Below are 19861 nucleotides of genomic sequence, written 5' to 3'. Positions count from 1 at the left end.
AGAGATAAATTTATGTAACATACCTTTTGCAGTAGCAGTAATGATGTGACTTTGCTCTTTGTGTGATTTTTTTTTCCTTTCTTGCTTCTGACTATTTCAGAAAGACAATGACATTATTTAACTTTGATGGGAAAATGCAGGAGGAAACCTTGGTGAATCTCAGTGGCACAAAATAATCATGTGGATGCAAGTGCAAGTTAAAAATGGCTCAAGGGACAAAACCAAGAAATACAGAAGTGGTTGACTCAGACTGAGTCTCCACATCTGGGGGAACTCGATCGTGCATTATGCTCTCTTGTCCTAGAATCTGGTTACACCTGAGCTGTAATTTAACTGTGCATTCGAAGGATGTGCAATTCCACAGCTAAAGAGCCTTTGTTACTTCAGAAAGGATCTCACATCTTGGACTGAATTCCAAGGGAACCCTGGTCTGGCAGAGCAGTGGACTGAGGCGAAACTTTCATGCATGGCCTCGTACCCATCAGCAACTGGGTTCTGAGGTGACCATGCAGTATCTATGCTGTCTCCTACACTTTCCCAAGGGAAATGGGATATTTGGATTAAATGGACTTTTGGCTGAAACAACTGTGGCAATTCTGTTCTTCTGACCTTCCGTAAACTCCACATTCCCTTTAAACTAGTTTGCAATCTGCAGGATATAAACCTCCCAATTCTTGTCTGTATTTCACTTCTCATTTATACCTATGCAAAAAAAAGCAGAATGGTCACATTTTCCATTTTCTTTTGCCTGGGGAAAACTAAATGCAACAAAGGGGAAGAAACAGAGCAATAGGCACCTGGTGCACATTCTTTCCAAAGAACTTGCTACAAGTTTGTGCGTTAATGAAGCTGTAAGACTATTACAGGTGAGATAGCTGTTCTGACCACTTTATTTCCCATTGCTGACTTCCATAATGTTTTATTTCAAAGTTTTGGGCTGATACTTCATTAGAGACAAAAAGGCTGCAAATTCTTAGTTTAAGAAAGTAACACTGATATATCCAAATATAATTTGAGAAAAGTTAATAACTGCATAGTAAAGTTTGCTAAATTAAGTAGTCTTGACATCTTGTAACTTGTATAGATGCTCTGCTTTTTTTTCTCTTTTCTTTTTCCTTTTTATAGAATTAAAAAAAATGAAATCAATCATGGAAAAGAGCAAAAAACTGTAATCTACTCTCTTCTCAACACAGCATAAGCCACAAGGGAGCACATGATTTAATGACAAAAAGATGCATCTGATAAGATAACAACTTGCTCAAGGAGAGATCTAGGTTGCGAATGCAGCTGTTCCAAAAATCTAAACCCACAGGCAAGAAATTACTTAGTTTTTGTCTGAGCTGTATCCATAACTACATAGATAGACCCAGAAAAGTGCATCAAATAGAGGAGTACAGAATCAGGGCTACTTCGAGACTGAACATAAAAAAAAAAGGTGGTATGGATTCCCACAAACCATTGTTGTGAAGATTGAATCAGAAAGATTTCAGTAATTAGACTCTTCAACACAGCATCTTCCTTCCTCAATGACTCACTTCAGAAAAATATCTTTTTACATCCTGATTCAGTTCACGTACGTGACTGTTTCATACCCTTACGTGACAAGTTCTGTGGCACTGACCCCAGACTACTTGGTTGCCCAGAGCTAAAGGGCATGAAGAAATGTTCTCAGTCTTCAGTTCTTATTCCAGAAGTCGGGAACTGCTTTTAAAACACAAGCTCATAGAGGGAATCCCACTATTTTGGTGTGATTGCACTGCCTTCGTATTTCAGTACTGGCTAGTACTAGGGAAGTGAAGAGTTAAAGATGCTTTATTAGCAACACAAAAATTAGACAAAAAATCTCCACATATTGTGATGTGGTCTGATGAGTACCAATTAGTCAGCATCAAGTTTGACATTGGCAAAATTACCTGAATTCACTTATTTTGTAATGTCAGTTCTTTTTAAAGGGGAAAACACACATACTTAAGTAAAATAGCAGACAGGTATTGCCTGGCAATTCTCTATTATTAGTCAATATTACTGCAAATCCATCTGTACAAGGAGACCCTAATGCCCACATTTATCCCTACTGACATTTGACTGCATGTGTAGATAAGAAAACACCTGCATGGATCACTTAGCAGGATCAGTCTCACAGCAGGGAGAAAAAGCCAGTAAGAATGCATGTCTTCAGGACACTGCATGCTTTCTCTGTCGAAACATGCAAACTAAAAAGCATGAAATGATCTTGGCTGCTCTGTAGCACACAAATGTCTGAGTAACTCCTTTTACATTGGCCATGGTACCTTGCCATCAAGTTTTCAGTACACTAGGCAGACGATCCCTGGCGATACCATCCAGCAAGGAGTCAGCAAAACACAAGCAACACACTGCTGACTTCTGCCTCTGGGAAATTTTGTATTAGATGATAGAGGCGTAGCTTCTCACTGAAAATTTTACACATTTATGTCTTTCACAGGCCTAAAGTTACAAGAGTACCAGCAAAACCCCTTACTATTTCCAATGGCACTAGCTTGACCAGAATCCTCTTGCATAGAAAGTGTGTAAGGAGACTGGCAATTACTCTCCTTGACCAAAGAAATGAGAAAGGGAAATCTGGCAGATGTTGGCTCCATCTCTTCATAGGAGACACAGAAGAGCAGCTGTTACAGTAGGGATTGTAGGGATTTCTTGTGAAAGTTGGTAGCAGATGTCACCATCTGCTTCTGCCTTCTCTATGAAACGGAGGCAAAAGGGAGACTGAAAGCTTGTTAAAAAGATATATAAATTCAAAAGACACCCACACTTACTTACAGTGATAGGGGAACTTCTTACCACCTTCCCCCAGCAAACCTGTGATCCAGACGCACAATAAGAGAAAAAATCACTCTGCATTCTCTTTAAATCATGATTTCTTTTCATTTTAATCTTACTACATGTACTTTGACAACATTCAGCCTGCAATCTAACACCTAGCCATTTCCTCCCCGGCTGAAAGAGATCACAGAAATGAGCAGTTGTATCCTTTCCCTCTGGCTATACACCAATGGCCTGATGACAACTGCTTTACCAGGGCTGGTATCAGACAAACAAAAATTCCCTACTGAATGATCTACACAATGATGTCATGTGTGGAAGCAAAGTATTTATTACTTCGGGAAAAAAACCCCAACCCCACCAAACAACAAAAACCAAACAAAACTTCTGTTGCATTGTGTTAGGAACCATGCTGTACATGTTTGTACATCTTGGCAGATAAAGATCAGATGAGGCAAGCAATGAAGTGGTTAACCAAATCAGAAAGTTATCTTGTAAACCTGAGAAAACTTCTTACACCGAACTGAGGAGGAAAAAAAAGTAAGGACTTGTGTGGGAAGGAAAAAAATTGATACTGTCAACAAGTAGTTTGCTTTCTCACTCAGAAATGAAGGTATTTGTGAGATCCAGAGCCCAACAAAAGAACAGGAATCTTTCCAATGCTGTAAAAAAAGCTTGGATCGAGCCCCAGCTTTCCTGAAAACTAGACTTGTTAATTGCCTCCCTCTTCTACTGTCAAAACAGTCATCTCACTGAACAGAAATAACTTTCCAATATTGCCATAGAGCAGACATTTCCACACTGGTAATATTGGGAGCTATGTTCACCCACCATCAGCAACCTGCTGGCAACCACCTCTCCCACTTGGCCTATAATGCTGACTTAAAAAAAAAAAAACAAAAACAAGAAAAAAGAAAAAAAGCAGCACTCTGAAAAAGCTTTTTAGGTTTTCTTTTGTTTGTTTTAGGAAACAGGCCACCTTGTAGCTTACTACTACTGTAGAGAGCATTCTGCTTTTCAGCTAGTGTCAGATAAAAAATAAGATTCAGAAATGGAAGACCCCTTTCTCCTTTGGCATCACTGTAAATCAGGAAAGACTTCAGCTACACCTGGATACAATTGATGACAGTAACTGAAGAAATCAGCTTTAGGTTGGTATACAGCTAATACAGGTCCTTTCCCCAAAGCAAGCAAACTTTGCTTCTCTTACATTACCAGACCATTACTGGACGTAATATGCCAGATCCTCAGCTGGCATAAATCAACACAACCCTATTCACTTCGGTGCAGCTGTGTTGATTTATGTGAGCTGAAAAGCATGTATGGGTCAAAAGAGTGGCTATTTCATCTTATAAAACTGTAAAAGTGACTAAGAAACGAAAGGTTGTACATATATAGAATAAAAATAGAAAGGAAAGTACTGCAGAGAGGCTCAAAGTAGATGTATATTTTATTAAGATTAGTCTAGCACAGCCACTCATTTTACTCCATATGATATTTAAAACAATATTCTCTGTTGCTACATACGCGTCTCTCTTGAGTATGGACCCAAGCATTCGTGCAATTTAATAATGCTGTACTGTTCCCAAATGAAGATCTAAGGCTCAGACAGTGGGTTCAAGCAACCTGGAATTTATCATGGGTGTTTTCTGTTAAGTCACTGTGGCTATCAGGTCATTAAACATCAGACTTAAAAGCAAGCCCACACAGCAAACTTAAGTGTTCAGATTTGCAGTATGGTGTCACATCTTAAGAGCTACTCCTGTTACAGTCTTTATAGAAAAAGATAAAAGTAGAAAATCAAACAAGCTTCTCAAAGGCAGCACTTCTCTCAAGCTCTGGTGATTTCAAGAAACTGGAGACCTTTCATATTAGACTTAAGCACTCTTTACCCTTGTGAACTCTGTGCAGACCTCCCTGTTGTTATACAGGCTACATGAGATTAATGACTGGTGCTCCGAGTTTGAATGAGAAGGCCAGGTAGAAGTACTGGTATTCTGAAATAAGAGGTGTATATTCCAAAATTCCGTTCTCAGAGAATTGGCTCTTGATATTGGTCAGTTCTCGTTTTCACTAGGCTCGTGTATTGCTGCCCTAATAACTGAGCACTGTATGAAGAGACATCACAATCCAAACTCTTTACAGGTCTCTGTTCAATTCAGTCTCAGTGATCAGCTGCTACCAGACACTCAACAGACAACTGCACTTCATCATCTTTCACCTTGAGCACTGGTACTTCAAATACAAATACTTCTGTATTTGACCACAGTCCACAACACAGGCTGCCAGGTACCAAAAATGTATTCTGTTTATGCTTACCATTGCCTTACAGAGTGACATGCCCCATGGATACCTGCCTACAAGAAATACCAGGATTTGTCTCTTCTAAGTCTTTCCCTATAAATACATTCACTGTAGAAAGATTACAAAAATGTTCGGAAATGTGATTAATACTTTAGAAATGGGGAAAAAATAGGCACTGTCTGCTGAGACAGGTCAGATCTGCACCTCAGCATGTGTCACTGCTGCAGCCTTCTGCTCTTCACCGATTCCTTGCTGTTATGTTTTTGTGGAGATGATGTGTGTAGTATTACCATCGATAGGATGTCGGGTTTGATTGATTCAGTGCAACACTAAACCAACTGCAGTAATGGTATGTAATAGTGGAACGAAATACGTATCTCTAAAACATATATCCCAACTTCTGACATCAGTAGAATGAACACCCTCTCCACAAAAAAAAGAAAAACAAACCCAAAAAACCCCATAAAACCCCAAAAGCCATAAAGAATTTTAGAACTTCAATGTATATTACCATCTCTGCAAAGGAATTGGAAATCCCAGTTAAATCATCTTTTTCTCCCAAAACACCTTTGCAGCCTTAAAAAACATCAGGAAAGTGACAAATGGCTATTAAGAAAATCTCAAAACTACTTTTCTTCTAGTTTCTTCTTTGCGTAAATTTTCAGACTCTCTCCCATCCAAACACTAAGCCAATGGCACTGGGCTGTGCTAACAGTTGCTTCTGCAGCAGGCACTCCTGCAATGGTGAATGGAGCCAAACTAAAACCTTTTCTAAGGCAAGATTCCTCTTTGTGGCATGAAGACCTTAAAAGCATTCCCAGCACACACACACAAGAAGTAGTTCAGCCTGAGACTTCAAAGCACAGACTTGGGATCTCTACAGGGCCATTAAATGTGTTGCAGAGACACTTTAGACTGGAAGCTCCATTGCACCAGTGTCAAGGCTGGAACAAATGTCAGAGGGATCAAAATAGCAACAAACACTGAAGTTTTCCTCCTTCACCATGGCACACGCCTATGGAGAAGCAGCACAAATGTTAAATGTGTTCCTATCATTTCCATCTTGTAGCTCATTAGTGGCACTAGAAATCATGCTGAGCTAGTACTCATCAGTGTGTATTCCTTCATTCGTTATGTTGGTCAGAAGATTTTAATTGCATAATGATAACAGAACAATTTGGACGTCAATTTACAGTGCATCAAGAATATGTGACAGTGAACCATTAAAAAAAAAAAAGCAAAGTATTAGGTTTCATTTAGAAGGCCTAACACTTTCCTTTTTTTTTCTTTTTTTTTTTTTTAACAGTGAATTTGGTACTCTTTTAATTTGGAACTTGTACTGTCATCTGCTCCAGTGAAGTGATGCACTAGTCAGTGTAAATGCTGCCTGCTCAGTGTACTGTGAGGTTTCGCAGCTGTGACTCCCAAAGATTGAAATCAATATTTAAATTCTATTAACACAACTCCTTTTTTCTCTCTCTCTTTTTTTTAAAGCAGAGTTGCAATTATGGTCTATTTTATATTTTAAAGTATGATTAAAATTATTATATTTTGTATCAGGCTATAATTTATATAATTGCATTCCCGTAAAACTTGAATTTATTTTTCATTTAGAAACAGGCCACAATAAAAGGCTTCTGCACTGAGAATCTAGTTTTCTGTGTTAATTTAAAGTTTAATTTTAGAGTGTTTTCTACAGTTGCAGTACTTTAAGGGCAGAGGAAAACTGTCATCATATAAGAGACTTTTAATCAACTGTGGACTCTTCCTCAAACTGAGTGCCAGTATTAATTGTTCATAAAATACCGCAAGAGGAAAAGGGATGAGTAAGTGGAATTTAAGCTGCATAGCTCTTAAGGACTAAACAGAAAGGCTTTTTAAAGCCATGTGTTAAAAGCCATCTTGTCAGAAGGTATGAGCCATAATCTACATTTTTTCTAAATATACCAGGCTGTACTCATTAGTCCTATGATTTTAGAGGGTATGCTATTTCTACCTCTTAATTTGACATACACAAATAAAAATCTTGAGTACAAGTCACCCCTAAGTTGCATGTTTAGAAATCCTGCTTTTTAATGTGCCAAATCAAGAGGCAAAGAAAACTCATGGATGTTACTGCGTTGTTACAGTCTCTTGAGAGCAAGGAGATGCAAAATCAGATATGCAAGCCTCCCTTCAGCATCAGAAGGCGTGATGATCATGGAATATGATGTTTGGAAAGGAAAGCTACCATTCTGCAGGTCATGAGACTACCAAGGAGCGCTGCATTAAATGCTGTGAGTGGGCTATGAGTTATGACACCCTCCCTACAGAATTTTGGCATGTTTAAATTAAACCTGCGAGTGCATCGTTTAATTTTTTCAGGTCAGATGTATGCAAAGCTGGGAACAGTTTCACATGGATTTTCTAACCTCTCCTGGGGCTTTCGTGATTGAAGAGGATGCCGTTCACAGCAAAGAGATTGTAGGCCTCTCTGAAGTTCACCACGATCCAGTAGGCATACAGTTTTGCTGCCCCTACAAAAACAATTTTAAAGAATCGCATATATCTGTGCTGCTTGTACACAACTCAGACACACATACACATCTTGCACATGCAGGTTGAACTCCACATTTCAACAGAGGCGTGCATTAGAATTTGATTTATTCCCTTTATGTGTCACATTTCATGTAAAAAAAAAAATCCAGAGCAATTAACAGCAGCTGAGGAGGAAAACACTCCCTTTCTGTGCAGCCTCTGAACTAGCCAGGAAGTGCTAGGGCACTTTCTCACTTGTTTTCTCATGCACGCTCAAGCATAGCACTTTTTCTTTTACAATATAATTAACAAAGCCAGAGCGTGTGAAATACGCCACTGTGGTGACCTTTGCTAATAAAAAAAATTACTTTGGAGGAATAAAAGCAAAAATCTGGTGCCTTAACACTCAAATTGATTTGAAACTTTATCACCAAAGTCCTCCATGCACACTGCTTTAATAAGTGTTTCAAATTTCATGTGAGTTCATGAAGGAAGAAGTGAGCTCTTGGGAGTTTTTCATCTAGGCAACAAAAAATATGAAACCTTATCGCTTCAGAAGTATCTCACAACCTTTTGTGAGGGAAGAGACGCCCTTCTCCCCCAACCCCCCGCCCGCCTCCTCCCCGCCTCCTTCCTCAAGAGCTCTCTACCTCTAAGCTGAATGAACATGGTCTTGTGAAGTGAGATGCTAATTTCCAACCCCCAGGCAATGGCAGCAAATACTTTTTATATAGTAATTCATAAAGGTATGCCTCTCGACATGTCTAGTCACTTTAGTTCTATCGTCATTCTAATCTCACACCCAAATGACTTCAGCTCTGAGACATGAGGAGGGAGAACAGACAGACAGACACTACACACACTCCATCAACGATCCTTACCATAAGGCGATCTTGGGTAGAAAGGGGTGGTCTCCTTTTGTGGAATTTCTTGCACTTTTCCAAAAAGTTCACTGGTGGAGGCTTGGTAGAACTTCACAGAGTTGATAAGGCCACAGGTCTTAATAGCATCTAAGAGCCGCAAAGTGCCAACCCCATCAACGTCAGCAGTATATTCTGCTAGGTCAAAAGAAATCTTGGGGAGAGAAAGAAATAAAAACCCACCAATTTTACTAGGAGAACCAGAGCATGCCGTGGTCACGTACAACCAAACAAAGCAATATATCACTTGTCACAGACCATCTAGACACTTTTATACAGAGTATGTATAAAAGTATGTATGTTCAGTTTACAAAAGTGCCCTCAAAGGATTTCTAAGAATAAACAAGTAGTTCCATAAATAGCAGAACCAAAAGACTGGCGTTCACTGATCTCTCTTTCAGGATTATTTTCCCATGCGAAGTAAGGAGTAAGCCTCCCCACGGTAGAAGCATTATCAGGTTGTCTCTCATTTCCACAACTGCCAATTTTCACAATATTCACTTGGGCTTGATATCTTTGACACACTTGAATTTAGTTAAAATTGTCCAAAATGTATTTTAAAAAAAAAATAGGTTAGACAGCAGGACAGCATAAGCATGTATTTAAAAAAACCCCAAAACTTTAAACAAGGTCCAAAGTTTTGCAATTTAAACATCAAAATGGAGAGAAGACTACAAATATCTGGTATCACATACGAATCTGTTGTGGGTTTATGTGACAAGGTTCTGGTGGGGGGAGGGAAGGGACTGCAAGGGTGGATTCTGCAAGAAGCAGCCAAAGTCCTCTTCAGGCCTGACGGAGCGAACACCAGCCGGTTCAAGGCTGGAGTCGTTGCTGACCAAGGCTGAGCCCATCAGCGATTGTCACAGCACCTTTGGGGATCACATTTAGGAGAAAACCACCTGCAAACAGCGGCTTTTTGCCAGCAGAGAAGTGAGTGAGATGTAAGAACGTGCAGACACAAAGGTCAGTGAAGGGGGGGAGGCACCCCAGGTGCCTGAGAGAAAGATGCCCCTGCAGCCTGTGAAGGAACCCATGGTGGAGCAGGGAGAGACTGTGGAGCCACATTGGAGCAAGCCTCTGCCCGCACTTGCAGCCCGTGGAAAGAGACAGATACAGGGATGAAAGACAGACCCATGCTGGAGCAGGTTTGCCAGGGGGGAGGCTTGTGACTCTGCAGAGGGCCAGGCTGGAGCAGTCTGGGCCTGAGAGACCAAGAGACATTCTATGATTTATGACTGTACCCCATAGAAGTGACCCACGCTGGGGCAGCTGGTGAAGAGCTGAAGTCCTGTGGGAAAGGACATTGGAGACATTTGTGAAGGACTGTCTCCCATGTCTCATAGGCCATGAGACAGCTCTTGAGTCTAAGCTTTCAGAGTGTTTAAAAAATGTATTAATTCTATTATTTGCCATTATAGAAGAAAACTAAAATTTGGGAAAAATAAGCTGAAGGTAAGAGATGTGTTGTGATCATTCCAAACTGCAGGCAGGAGAAAAAAATGCCTGTAAGGAAGCTCAGTCTCCTTGTCTGGTGGGTACAATCTGTTTGGTTGGAAGTTCTGGCTCTTGGACTGTGAAGAATTTTCTCCCACTGGTGTCTGTCTCAGAGGCATGTTCCTCCTTCCTCTCTCCAGTGCAGGGATTTTGCTTCTGTATGTCAGTTTTTCTAAAAATGGTCCCTGTTTATACTGCCAATGTTATAAAAAAGGAGGGGGAATGAAACTTTAGAGCAATCTCCTCCATTGCCCTGACCCAAGGAAGACTCTGCCTATGTAACCTCTGTCTGATGGTTGACTTTCAGGAACGAGCCCTAGTGTGATGGTAAAGTTGAAATGTCTTTATATGATCTACCCTAGAAGTTAGCGAGACACTACTAAAATCAGATAGTGCCACTCCATGATCCTTCCTTTGTTAGTCTTCAGTGACATGGGTAACTACTAGTGGAGTAGAGGGCAAATGACCATAGCTGGACAAACCAAGCTATCCTGATGAAATCATGAAAACATGTCGCTTAAGAGGTATTTTTTCAGGCTCTCTGCAGATTCAGACAGACAGCCCTGCATACATTTCTCCTTTTAAGATACTTTCCCTATTCAGTATTCACTGGAGGTTTAAAGCTTATTTACACAGCAGATAAAATAAAAATAATTAGATAAATCTGAATTTGCACTTATAGTTAATTTAATACAAGTATGGAATAATCTAAATGGTGTTGCTGTGCTACCAAATGAAAATGTTCTCACACAGTTTTGATCTGAAATAGCAAACGGTATGAATGAAAACAAACTACATTTTATTTTATTTTTTTAACCAAAAGGAAAAAAAAAAGAAATATGATACTTTGGCTTGTTAACCTGCCATGACCCAACTGAAACTGAGCACTGATCTACTGAGAAGTGCTGAGTATTTTTTGGTTTAATCCATTTGGCATGAAGATGACAGCCACTTAAGGTCTCTCAGCTTCACTGTCAGAGTAACTCTTAGGAAAACATCTTAATGAATAGGTGATATAGATGACAATGTACTAATGAACATAAATTAGTATATTTACCAGATGACTAGCACCTTCACATATTCACAGTAACATCCCACCTTCCTAACTAAGGGAAAACACTTACTAAATGTAGCAGAACCAGGAATTTACCTATATTAACATACTGTTTCCAACAAATAACCTGCTAAAAACGTTACCCCAAATTACATATTTTACTACAAAGTAAAAGGCACATATAACTGTGTCTTAAATCAGAGATCCCAGATTATAAAACCTCTTAACCAGAGTGAGCAATGAGCCTGTGGCAGCAGCACTGGAAACTGCTCTCCCTGGCAGGGACCAGTTTCACAAGAGATGCTTTTCCCGTATTGCTTTATGAATGACCTCCATCTTCACCTACAAAAATCACTCCCTGGGGTGTGAGTTAATTGTCTCCACGCTGGTGGGTCTGAGTGTCCCCGAGCAGAAACTGTAGACTATTGTTCACCACTAAACTCATTTCATGGTGGAGTGCAGGTAAAACTAGATTGGCATTCATGATAATAAAAAAATGTGGTGCACGGGCAGTAACACAGCATTACAGATTAAACACACACTGGATTTTAATTTGACTCTAATTCAGTTTATAAAGAGTTTTATAAAATGCTGGATTAAGCAGTTATAAATGAAGCAGGGTGGAGCAGGAAAAGGTGCTGAGTTATCTATTACTACATTATTTCCCTCTCCTTATACACATTATTTTGTGCAAGACCAGCAGGAAGACTGAAGTAAAATAAAAAAAGTAATGCAGGGACTTCATTAAGGGGGATGTGCAAGAGGGAACTGGCATGCATGTACAACACACACACACACACAAAAGACCAGGGTCTAAATTACAGAAACCAAACACAGAAACAGATTCAATAGATGTTACTCACAGAAATAATCTTCACTGGCACACTGAGCTCTGTGGAACTACCTGAGTAAAAACTTCCTGGAAATTATTGTAAAGGCAGGTGTATGAAGGCTAAAAGCAAGCCACACTTTCTGAAAGATTAAACATTCATCCAGTGGGAAAAAGAGCTTAGGTAATACTTACAGATGAGTGTGTTCAAACAGCCTGATTTGTAACAACTGTCTTACGTGCCTGAATTAGGAAGCTCATCTTGTACACCAGTAAAGACAGTGGTGAATCAGAGCAGGAAGCCTAAAGGACATACTTTTGATTATGCTTTTCAGAAAGTACACACACATGCATGTTTTCAATTTCACTACCTAAGATAGATACCCCATTCTAACCTCAAAAATCCAAAATTATGTTAATGACAACTGCATAAAGCAAGCCATGCAACTAACAATTTTTTGAAGACAACACCAGGTTTTGTAATGGCTGGAACAGGGAAAAGAAGTTTCTTTTCTTGGCAGGAACTTTAAACCTGAAGGCTTACTCACAGAGTATTAAAGACATGGATCCAGTACTTCTTTGTCCTCTTTGGACGGACTTTGTCACAAAGGGAAAGCATGACATACCAACAAACCAGAAATTTTCTAATTGGAACATTGTAGTCTGAGTGACCCTGGCAATCCCTTCCCATGTACAATGGGAACACTGTGCTGTTGCAGTTGTCACCGTTGATCTCTGGAGACACTTTGAATGTCTATGCTTAAGGTGTGTATTTTTATTCCATTCAATAGTGGTCAAAAGTACTTCAGGTCCATGTTTTCAGGTCTTGAACACCTAGAAGAATTTTCTTAAAGAATACTAAAAAGGAATCAGAGGCCTTACATACATGGGACTTCTACGTACTGAGTACCTTCACTACGGGATTCATCCCTAATATTGTAAATTTCAAATGTATAGAATCAAAGAATGGTTTGGGTTGTAAGGGACCTTAAAGATCACATAGTTCCAACCTCCCTGCCATGGGCAGGGACACCCTCCACTAGATCAGGGTGCTCAAAGCCCTGTCCAACCTTGCCTTGGGCACTTCCAGGGAGGGGGCAACCTTCTTGGGCAAGTAAAAGTTTCCCCAGTAAGACTTACCCATAGAATGAAAAAAAAAAAATTCTTAAGAAAAGCATAGTTTCATTAGTTATACGTTTCCTGGAATCACAGGACACAATATGAATACATCGAACCACATTGTATCTCTTCTTTCACATGGGTCTAAGAATTAGAGTTTTGTGAACTGATTTCTACCTTTTGAATTTGAACTCTTGTTTCCCCACCCATTTCTTTCTTTTTTTCTTCATAATCACCAGATTCAATCTCTACAAGAGATTTGAATTTAATAGAGCAATGTTTTAAATATGATGTTTCCCAACTGATCATTCAAACCCAAGCTTAGCAAGGTCTTTAACAAGATTTAAAAGCTTACTGAAAACTATCTAAATGAAAACATATGGGTCTTGTCCTCCACAAGAACACATTCCTATCATGTCTATGAGTACCATATACAAGCCTGCAGATTTAATAATACTTGCTTCTGACCAGCATGTTGTCAACAGTGGTGATATTCCAAAAATAGGGATCAATTTAGCACACACACAGGTTTGGCTTTGTGAGATTCTTCATCTCTGTTTTGTCATTTGGAACAAACCAACAGAGGGGCTGTCAGTGTACTAACTATTAGCTTTCAACCAAGAAGAGCACGTGCTAGTGGAATACGCTTCAGTGTTCTACCTGAGGAATATAAATAACGATTTGAAATTTCATCTCCTTCTTACAGCCTTCTCAGTTTCAGAGCATGGGATTTCTGGAAGGCTGGTGTTATAAAAGGAAAGGTTATGTGAAGCCCCAGGAGGAAATAGGATAATATAAACGTAAAGTATTATTCTTTCACTGTAAAGGCAAAGGCAGCTAGCCTAACTATAACATTAGAATAAGCACCTTTGCTCTGTTGAAAAATCTTACAGTAGAATGTTCAGATTTATCAGAGTAGAAAATATGTATCAGGTCTCTTTAAGCACTGAGAAAGGTTTATACCTGAGAAGCAAAACACTAAGCAAAAAAAGTGCTCAGAAGTGTTTCAAGTCTCACAAGTTTCACAGCGGTTACTTTTTTGTATTCTTTAAAATCAATTCTGTTTGCTTTGAATATTCAGTGTGCATTCCACTGCCAATAATAACCACTGGGATCACTTATATCATCTCAGTAAACAAACTGCTCAACCCCTAGGAACAGGCATGTAAAGCATAACATTCCAGTTGCTAAATCTAATACAGACTATGGGCCAAGCATTCCTGTAAAGTCCTTACATACTGTGGAAAAAAAAATCCTGGGGATTTTAGGAAATCTAAGGAATTTGAGATGAGCTGTGTGGTGTCAAGGGGGTAGGGAAGAACCTACATATCTACAAAAATGTCAGGTAACCTTTTAGGAGAATATAACAATTCCTCTTCCCCCAGTCCTTTAATTCATAATGAATGCTTAACTCATTGCCCTCTCACCCAATAAAAGAGTAGTTGAAAGACATTAAAATCCCCCAAACAACTATATAATTTTGGTTATATAGAAAAATAATCAATCCAATAGCTCTGAAATGCTTATTATTAAGCAGCATTCTTGATACCTTAAAGCCCTATTCAACTTTTCAGCTAAATAGACATCGACTGAAAAAATAATGACTGAAATTCTGGATAAAGGGAATATGCCTTTTGTAGATTTATATTCCCATTTCTTTCCCTGTTCTCTCATTAATAAAAAAGAATTTAAAAAGTGATCTGTATAAAATTAGAGTAATTCGACAACATGATTCTAAGCAGGAAAAGAGGAAGGAAAAATTTTTTTAAGTGGAAGCAGAAGACATTTTTTCCTAAAATTCATGTTAACCCATGCCATTCATGCTTTTGCTGCAGCAAGAGAGCTTGGAAAACTAGGATTTCTAACTTGCTCGTGATGCAAAGGAATAAGCAGTGCAGCTGATAAAAGATTTGCTTCCCTGCCAGCGCTCACATTGTGATGTCAGTGTTTCACCTTCACCTCTAAGCACCAAGACCCGAACCAAAGGTCAAAAATAAGCTATTTGCTGTTCAAGGCTCTTAAATGATCCTCATGTCCTATAATCTGTTGTAAACCACAACAGACTCTGCTTCAAGCACCACCTTTACACAGGTAATCCCAAAGTGGTTTTCATTATGCATAAGAGAGGAGCTTGAATGTAAACCTCTTCATTGCCCCAAAGACACACACACACACATCTGCACCCCCAAAAGGGCACCAATGTGAGGTGAAGCAGAGCTGAGTTAATTCATGTCTCCCCACTATTCCTTCCTCCAAGCATACTGAGATCTGGGAAATGCCTGTGGGGAAGAAACAGGGTGGGATGAAGCAGAAGCTTCACAACTAATGTGAACTTCCAAGTCTGAAAAGATTGTTCAGGGTAACAACAGCAGCAAAACCACACACCACTTTTCACTACATCCCCATGGGCCAGACACTACAAAATCCAAAAGCAGCTATTACCTTTCAGCCCCATAATCACTAAAAAATTCATGAACAGGTAAGTTACACTGCTATTGCCCACACAAGAAACAAGAGTGCTGCTAGGCTGCCTGAAGTCCCCAGCTATCCTGCAGTTGAACTACCCTGCAGCAGCCTTCCCAATGGGCAGCAGCTTTCTTTGTGCAGCTGAAATACTCGAGGATTAGGGGCAAAAGCCTCGCCCCCCGCCTCGTCCCAATATACTCCACAGTGTACGTTCATATGGCAACTTCTCATGGTTTAGTTATCCTTGTAACTGTCCTCCTGTTTATTTTCAAGTTCTTGATGCAAACTCTCTGAAACAATCTTTAAAGAGAAATAGCTTGGCATTATTAAAACAGGTTTTATTTTTCCCTCTTATGAGTAAAAATTACTACTTGCTTCTTGTTGGGTGGGGAAAAAAAAAAGAGAGGAAAAAAATGACCCCAAATCAGAGAATAAGCATGGAGAAATAGTCCCTAAATAAAGTTATATATTTATTGGACCAATAGGGGTTGATAGTTGGATTCATTATTCAGTTTCTTTAAAAAGTGACTTCTCCCTGGCAAACTGCAGGTGTGGTTGTAAATCCAGCTCATGAGATCATCACATTCACCTTTGCCTCTAAAGCAGCCCATTGGTATATGCCTGACCAGTAAAGAGGTATGTAAGAACCACCAGTTGCTTATTGTTTTCAAAATTTTGATGCTGCAATCCTTACATTTTTAATATCCATTCTGCACTTTAATAAAACAAGATCTCCTACATCTTGTACAGTTGTCTTTGCTGTTGACTACTGAGTGAAAGGTGTAGTTTAGAACAGATCTCCAGATCGAGGTAATTTGTAAATTGTTTATTCTTCTGCTTATTGAGTAGCTAATTTAGTGGATTAAGTTAATTTAACAGCCTGGACTAAAAATAGAGTTGCCCATAGACAGGTCAAAAGGCAGCAGACACAAAATGAAACAGAAAAAAATTACAATTAGATATTAGGGGAACAAAAAGTTCACAACATGGGTAGTCTAACCCTGAAGCATGTCATACAGGGAAGCTGTGGCATCTCCACCCTTGGAGACATTCAAAACTTCATCAGACACAGCCCTGAGCCACCGGCTGTAAACTGGCTCTGCTTTGTGGAAAGCTGGTCCAGATGACATTCACAGATTGTTCCCAAATTGTGTTACACAACTTTAAGACGACAGGGAGATGGGATTACAGCACTGTGTTTCAATGCTCAGACATGTAGCACCATCCGATGAGTAGAAAGTGGATGCAAGAATGAGGCCCACTCTTTCAGAAAATCAGCGATTTCTGCTGGAGGAGTAGAGAGTTGTTCACAGGGACTTTTTAGATACCCAAAGTCCAACTTGCTATTCATCATATCTCCTCCACAGAAGAGCTGCAGATAGAGGAATGCTCAGATCTGATAGTAAAAAAATACCAAAGTGGAGGAGGAGGAATATCACAGAACATGAGATTCAGTATGGCCATAAACCTTTGTCACAAAAATGTAACCTCCCCATCAGTTTTGCTTATCTTCTCATCCATTTGTTATTAATTTGATGGAACTGGGGAGTTGTCAGGGTTATGTGATGCAAGGGATTTATCTTGCAGAACCATCTCCAGCCCACTGTTGTAACTCTTTAGTTTCAAATTACAGAGATTAGAAAAGAAGCTTTTAAAAAAAAGAAGCATTGATTCTTTATTCCTTTTCAGCATGATTTTATTCACAGATAGGTTCAACAATATACATGTTTACCCGAGTTTTAAGCACAAGGCACAGGCAGCCAAGTTGGGATGGGTTTTGATGTTTCCAATTTTGTAGCTTCAGTGGTTAGTGACACTGTAATACCCTAAAAGCTTTCTTACATACTGAAGTCCAGCTGTGCCAGAAGCTTTAAATGCTATTTAGTAGAAAGACAAAAAGGGGCAACTTGCAGAGTCACTAGAGAACATTAAAAGGGAGATGTAAAAAGATAGCCAATTCATTTTGCTTTATATGTACCAGGGGAATAGAGAGCTATGAATAAAATGCATGCAGGGAATGCAGTCACTTTGAAAGAAATTGCGCGGTTTTGACTCACTTTCACGTATAAAGAAATTAATTTAAAACATATAGCTTATTTAAAATTCTAACATGACAATTAGGTTATAGTATATATATATATATATATATATATTTACTTATGATGCTTTTTTAAAACTTTCACCCTTGCTTCCATGATGCTTTCAGAACAAGTAGAAAAATGCTCTGTGCAGAAGTGGTAAAAACATCATCACAAGCAAAAAGATGAAAAAAAGAAGCAAACCCTACAAAACCCAGGAAACCTTCATCACCTATCTGCTCTGTTATTTTGATAGACTTTCAATGGATGGCAAGCAATAATCTACGGTGGCACAGTTTTGTTGACAACAGCCTCTCCTCTCTTTGCCTTCCTAGCCAGCAAGACTGCAAAACATGACTGAACACAATGGACCCTCCCAAATGTTGATACAAATCCTGCGTTGCCTAGAAGCTAGAATCAGCCCAATGTATTGCAAATGACTACCTTGTCTGACTCTATTGTAACTTCCAATGATACATAAGGGATAATCTCCCTAGGTTCACTCGCCCTGCCAGAAGTCTTGCTTTGTCAACTGGAGGGAAAAAAAGTAAAATCTTTTCAGTATTTGTTGTTTATCACTTAAGAAGATTACTTCCCAGACTGCAATTCCTCATGCCAAGCGTCATTGTTTTAGAAAGCTTAGAAGCAGTTCAAACAACTGTTTCTCAGGTACCCCAGAAATGCCAAAAAACGCACCTCCCTCCATGAGGAAATAATACTTCATATATGGATTATGGACAGATTTCAGTATGGGCTAGGGTCTTTTTTCTTAAGGATATTTAATCTGGAAATAAAACGTACTGAATAAATGCAGAACCTTTGTAGAATAATTTTTCATGTTTTTCAAATTCAAGTAAGTACAAATTTTAAATTTGTTACAAAATTGCAAACTTAAAAAGCCACACACTGACTTTGTTACTTTTTCCCCCCTCCCCACACATTATCTACCAAAAATTGTCTGACCGGTTCTTCAACTTATATTTGTCGTTATTTTAGGTTTGGCTTTCTGTGCTATATCCACCTAGTAACTGATGTAGCACAGCTCATGATAAAAACATAAGAAAAAACACTGGCTGTTCATTAAGTCCTGTAAGTCATTCTGGCCAAGCTGCGCACCCTTTGATTGAAGCATGTACACAGATATGACATATGCTTCATTAAAAAAAAAAAAACTTCCAATGATGCTTAAAAAAAGTTTTTACCTCTAACTCTGTGGATATCTCTGTAATTTTTCATTTTCTAGAGCTAAAACCATCTTCTGCTCCTCCCAATAACGTGAATTGCTATCTCCTGCTTTACAGCTCACTTGTGGTTGAAAAAGCTTTCCTGCTTCACAGGGATTTTGCCAGAAGAAGAATGAATTAGATGAATGTGCGTATATTATTTATTAACAGGACTATAAACCCAATTAGACAGACTGCCCATAAATACGCCTGACTCATCCATTCAATCTGAAAGCTCAGGGTGCAGACACAGCCAAGTCACAGCAAGAAAAAAAGTTACTGTTTCTCTGTGGAGCTGAGCTAATGCTACCTGAAAGCACTCTTAAACCACAGCAAATGTAAGATAAAGCAATTTATCTCAGCTCTCTTTTACTGTCAGTTGATTCATCGCAGCCTAGGAGTGGACAGGAACCTCAGCTCTGACCACACATTGCAGCGTGTTACGTTGCGGTGTGTTGGTTGTGGCTGAGGTTTCCAAACAAGCAGGACTTCAGTGAGACAGATGAGAATGTGAAGTTTTGAGGAAGTAAAGAAACATGTGCACACACACACACACACAAAATAATCAGGAGTTCTTGTCTTGAGCACAAGTATCTAGAGAACGTCCTCTGCCCTGAAGTACCCAGGAGGGTTTTGAGCTGAGTGCGACTTCAGCATCAGTGTGGCAAAGTACTCCATCTCAGCAGGCAAACAATGCCTGCCCCCATTCATGCACTCAGTTTATTCTTAAAATACTAAAGTCATGTCCTTCACAAAGACACCACCCTTGAGAGAAAAGTACTATAAAAAGCATATAGTCTAAACAAATGCCATCACTTCAGAACTATTCCTGGTTCAGTCTTCTCCATAAGTCCAATTTCTCCCCTCATTTGCCATGGGTGCTAAAAGTGATTAGTACAATCTTACAGCTCCACAGACCTAGCTCTACTTTCCGGTTGTCCATAAAGCAACCAAAAACTACAGCAACTCCTCTTAAGCTCGAATATTTTCAGCATACCTCAGGCTTCTATGTAACTACTTCTGAGGCTTTTTGTTCATTTTTATTGCATGTG

The 19861-nt window shown here is 39.3% G+C and overlaps 1 protein-coding gene across 1 annotated transcript in view; it reads right to left on the bottom strand.

Annotated features, from left to right (window-relative positions):
- The window catches only part of GMDS (GDP-mannose 4,6-dehydratase), a 428530-nt gene that overhangs the window by 249783 nt on the left and 158886 nt on the right, over positions 1-19861 (bottom strand). The window contains exons 5-6 of the mRNA XM_084260584.1: positions 8505-8697; positions 7518-7622 (exon numbers count right to left, since the gene is read on the bottom strand). Coding sequence (XP_084116710.1) covers positions 7518-7622; positions 8505-8697 — 298 coding nt within the window. The remainder of the gene's footprint in view (positions 1-7517; positions 7623-8504; positions 8698-19861) is intronic.

Source organism: Gallinula chloropus (genome assembly GCF_964237585.1).
Source record: "Gallinula chloropus genome assembly, chromosome: 2".
In the NCBI taxonomy this organism is placed as follows: Eukaryota; Metazoa; Chordata; class Aves; order Gruiformes; family Rallidae; genus Gallinula; species Gallinula chloropus.
The sequence above is the reverse complement of the archived record's forward strand: the minus strand, read 5'-3'. Positions and strand labels throughout refer to the sequence as shown.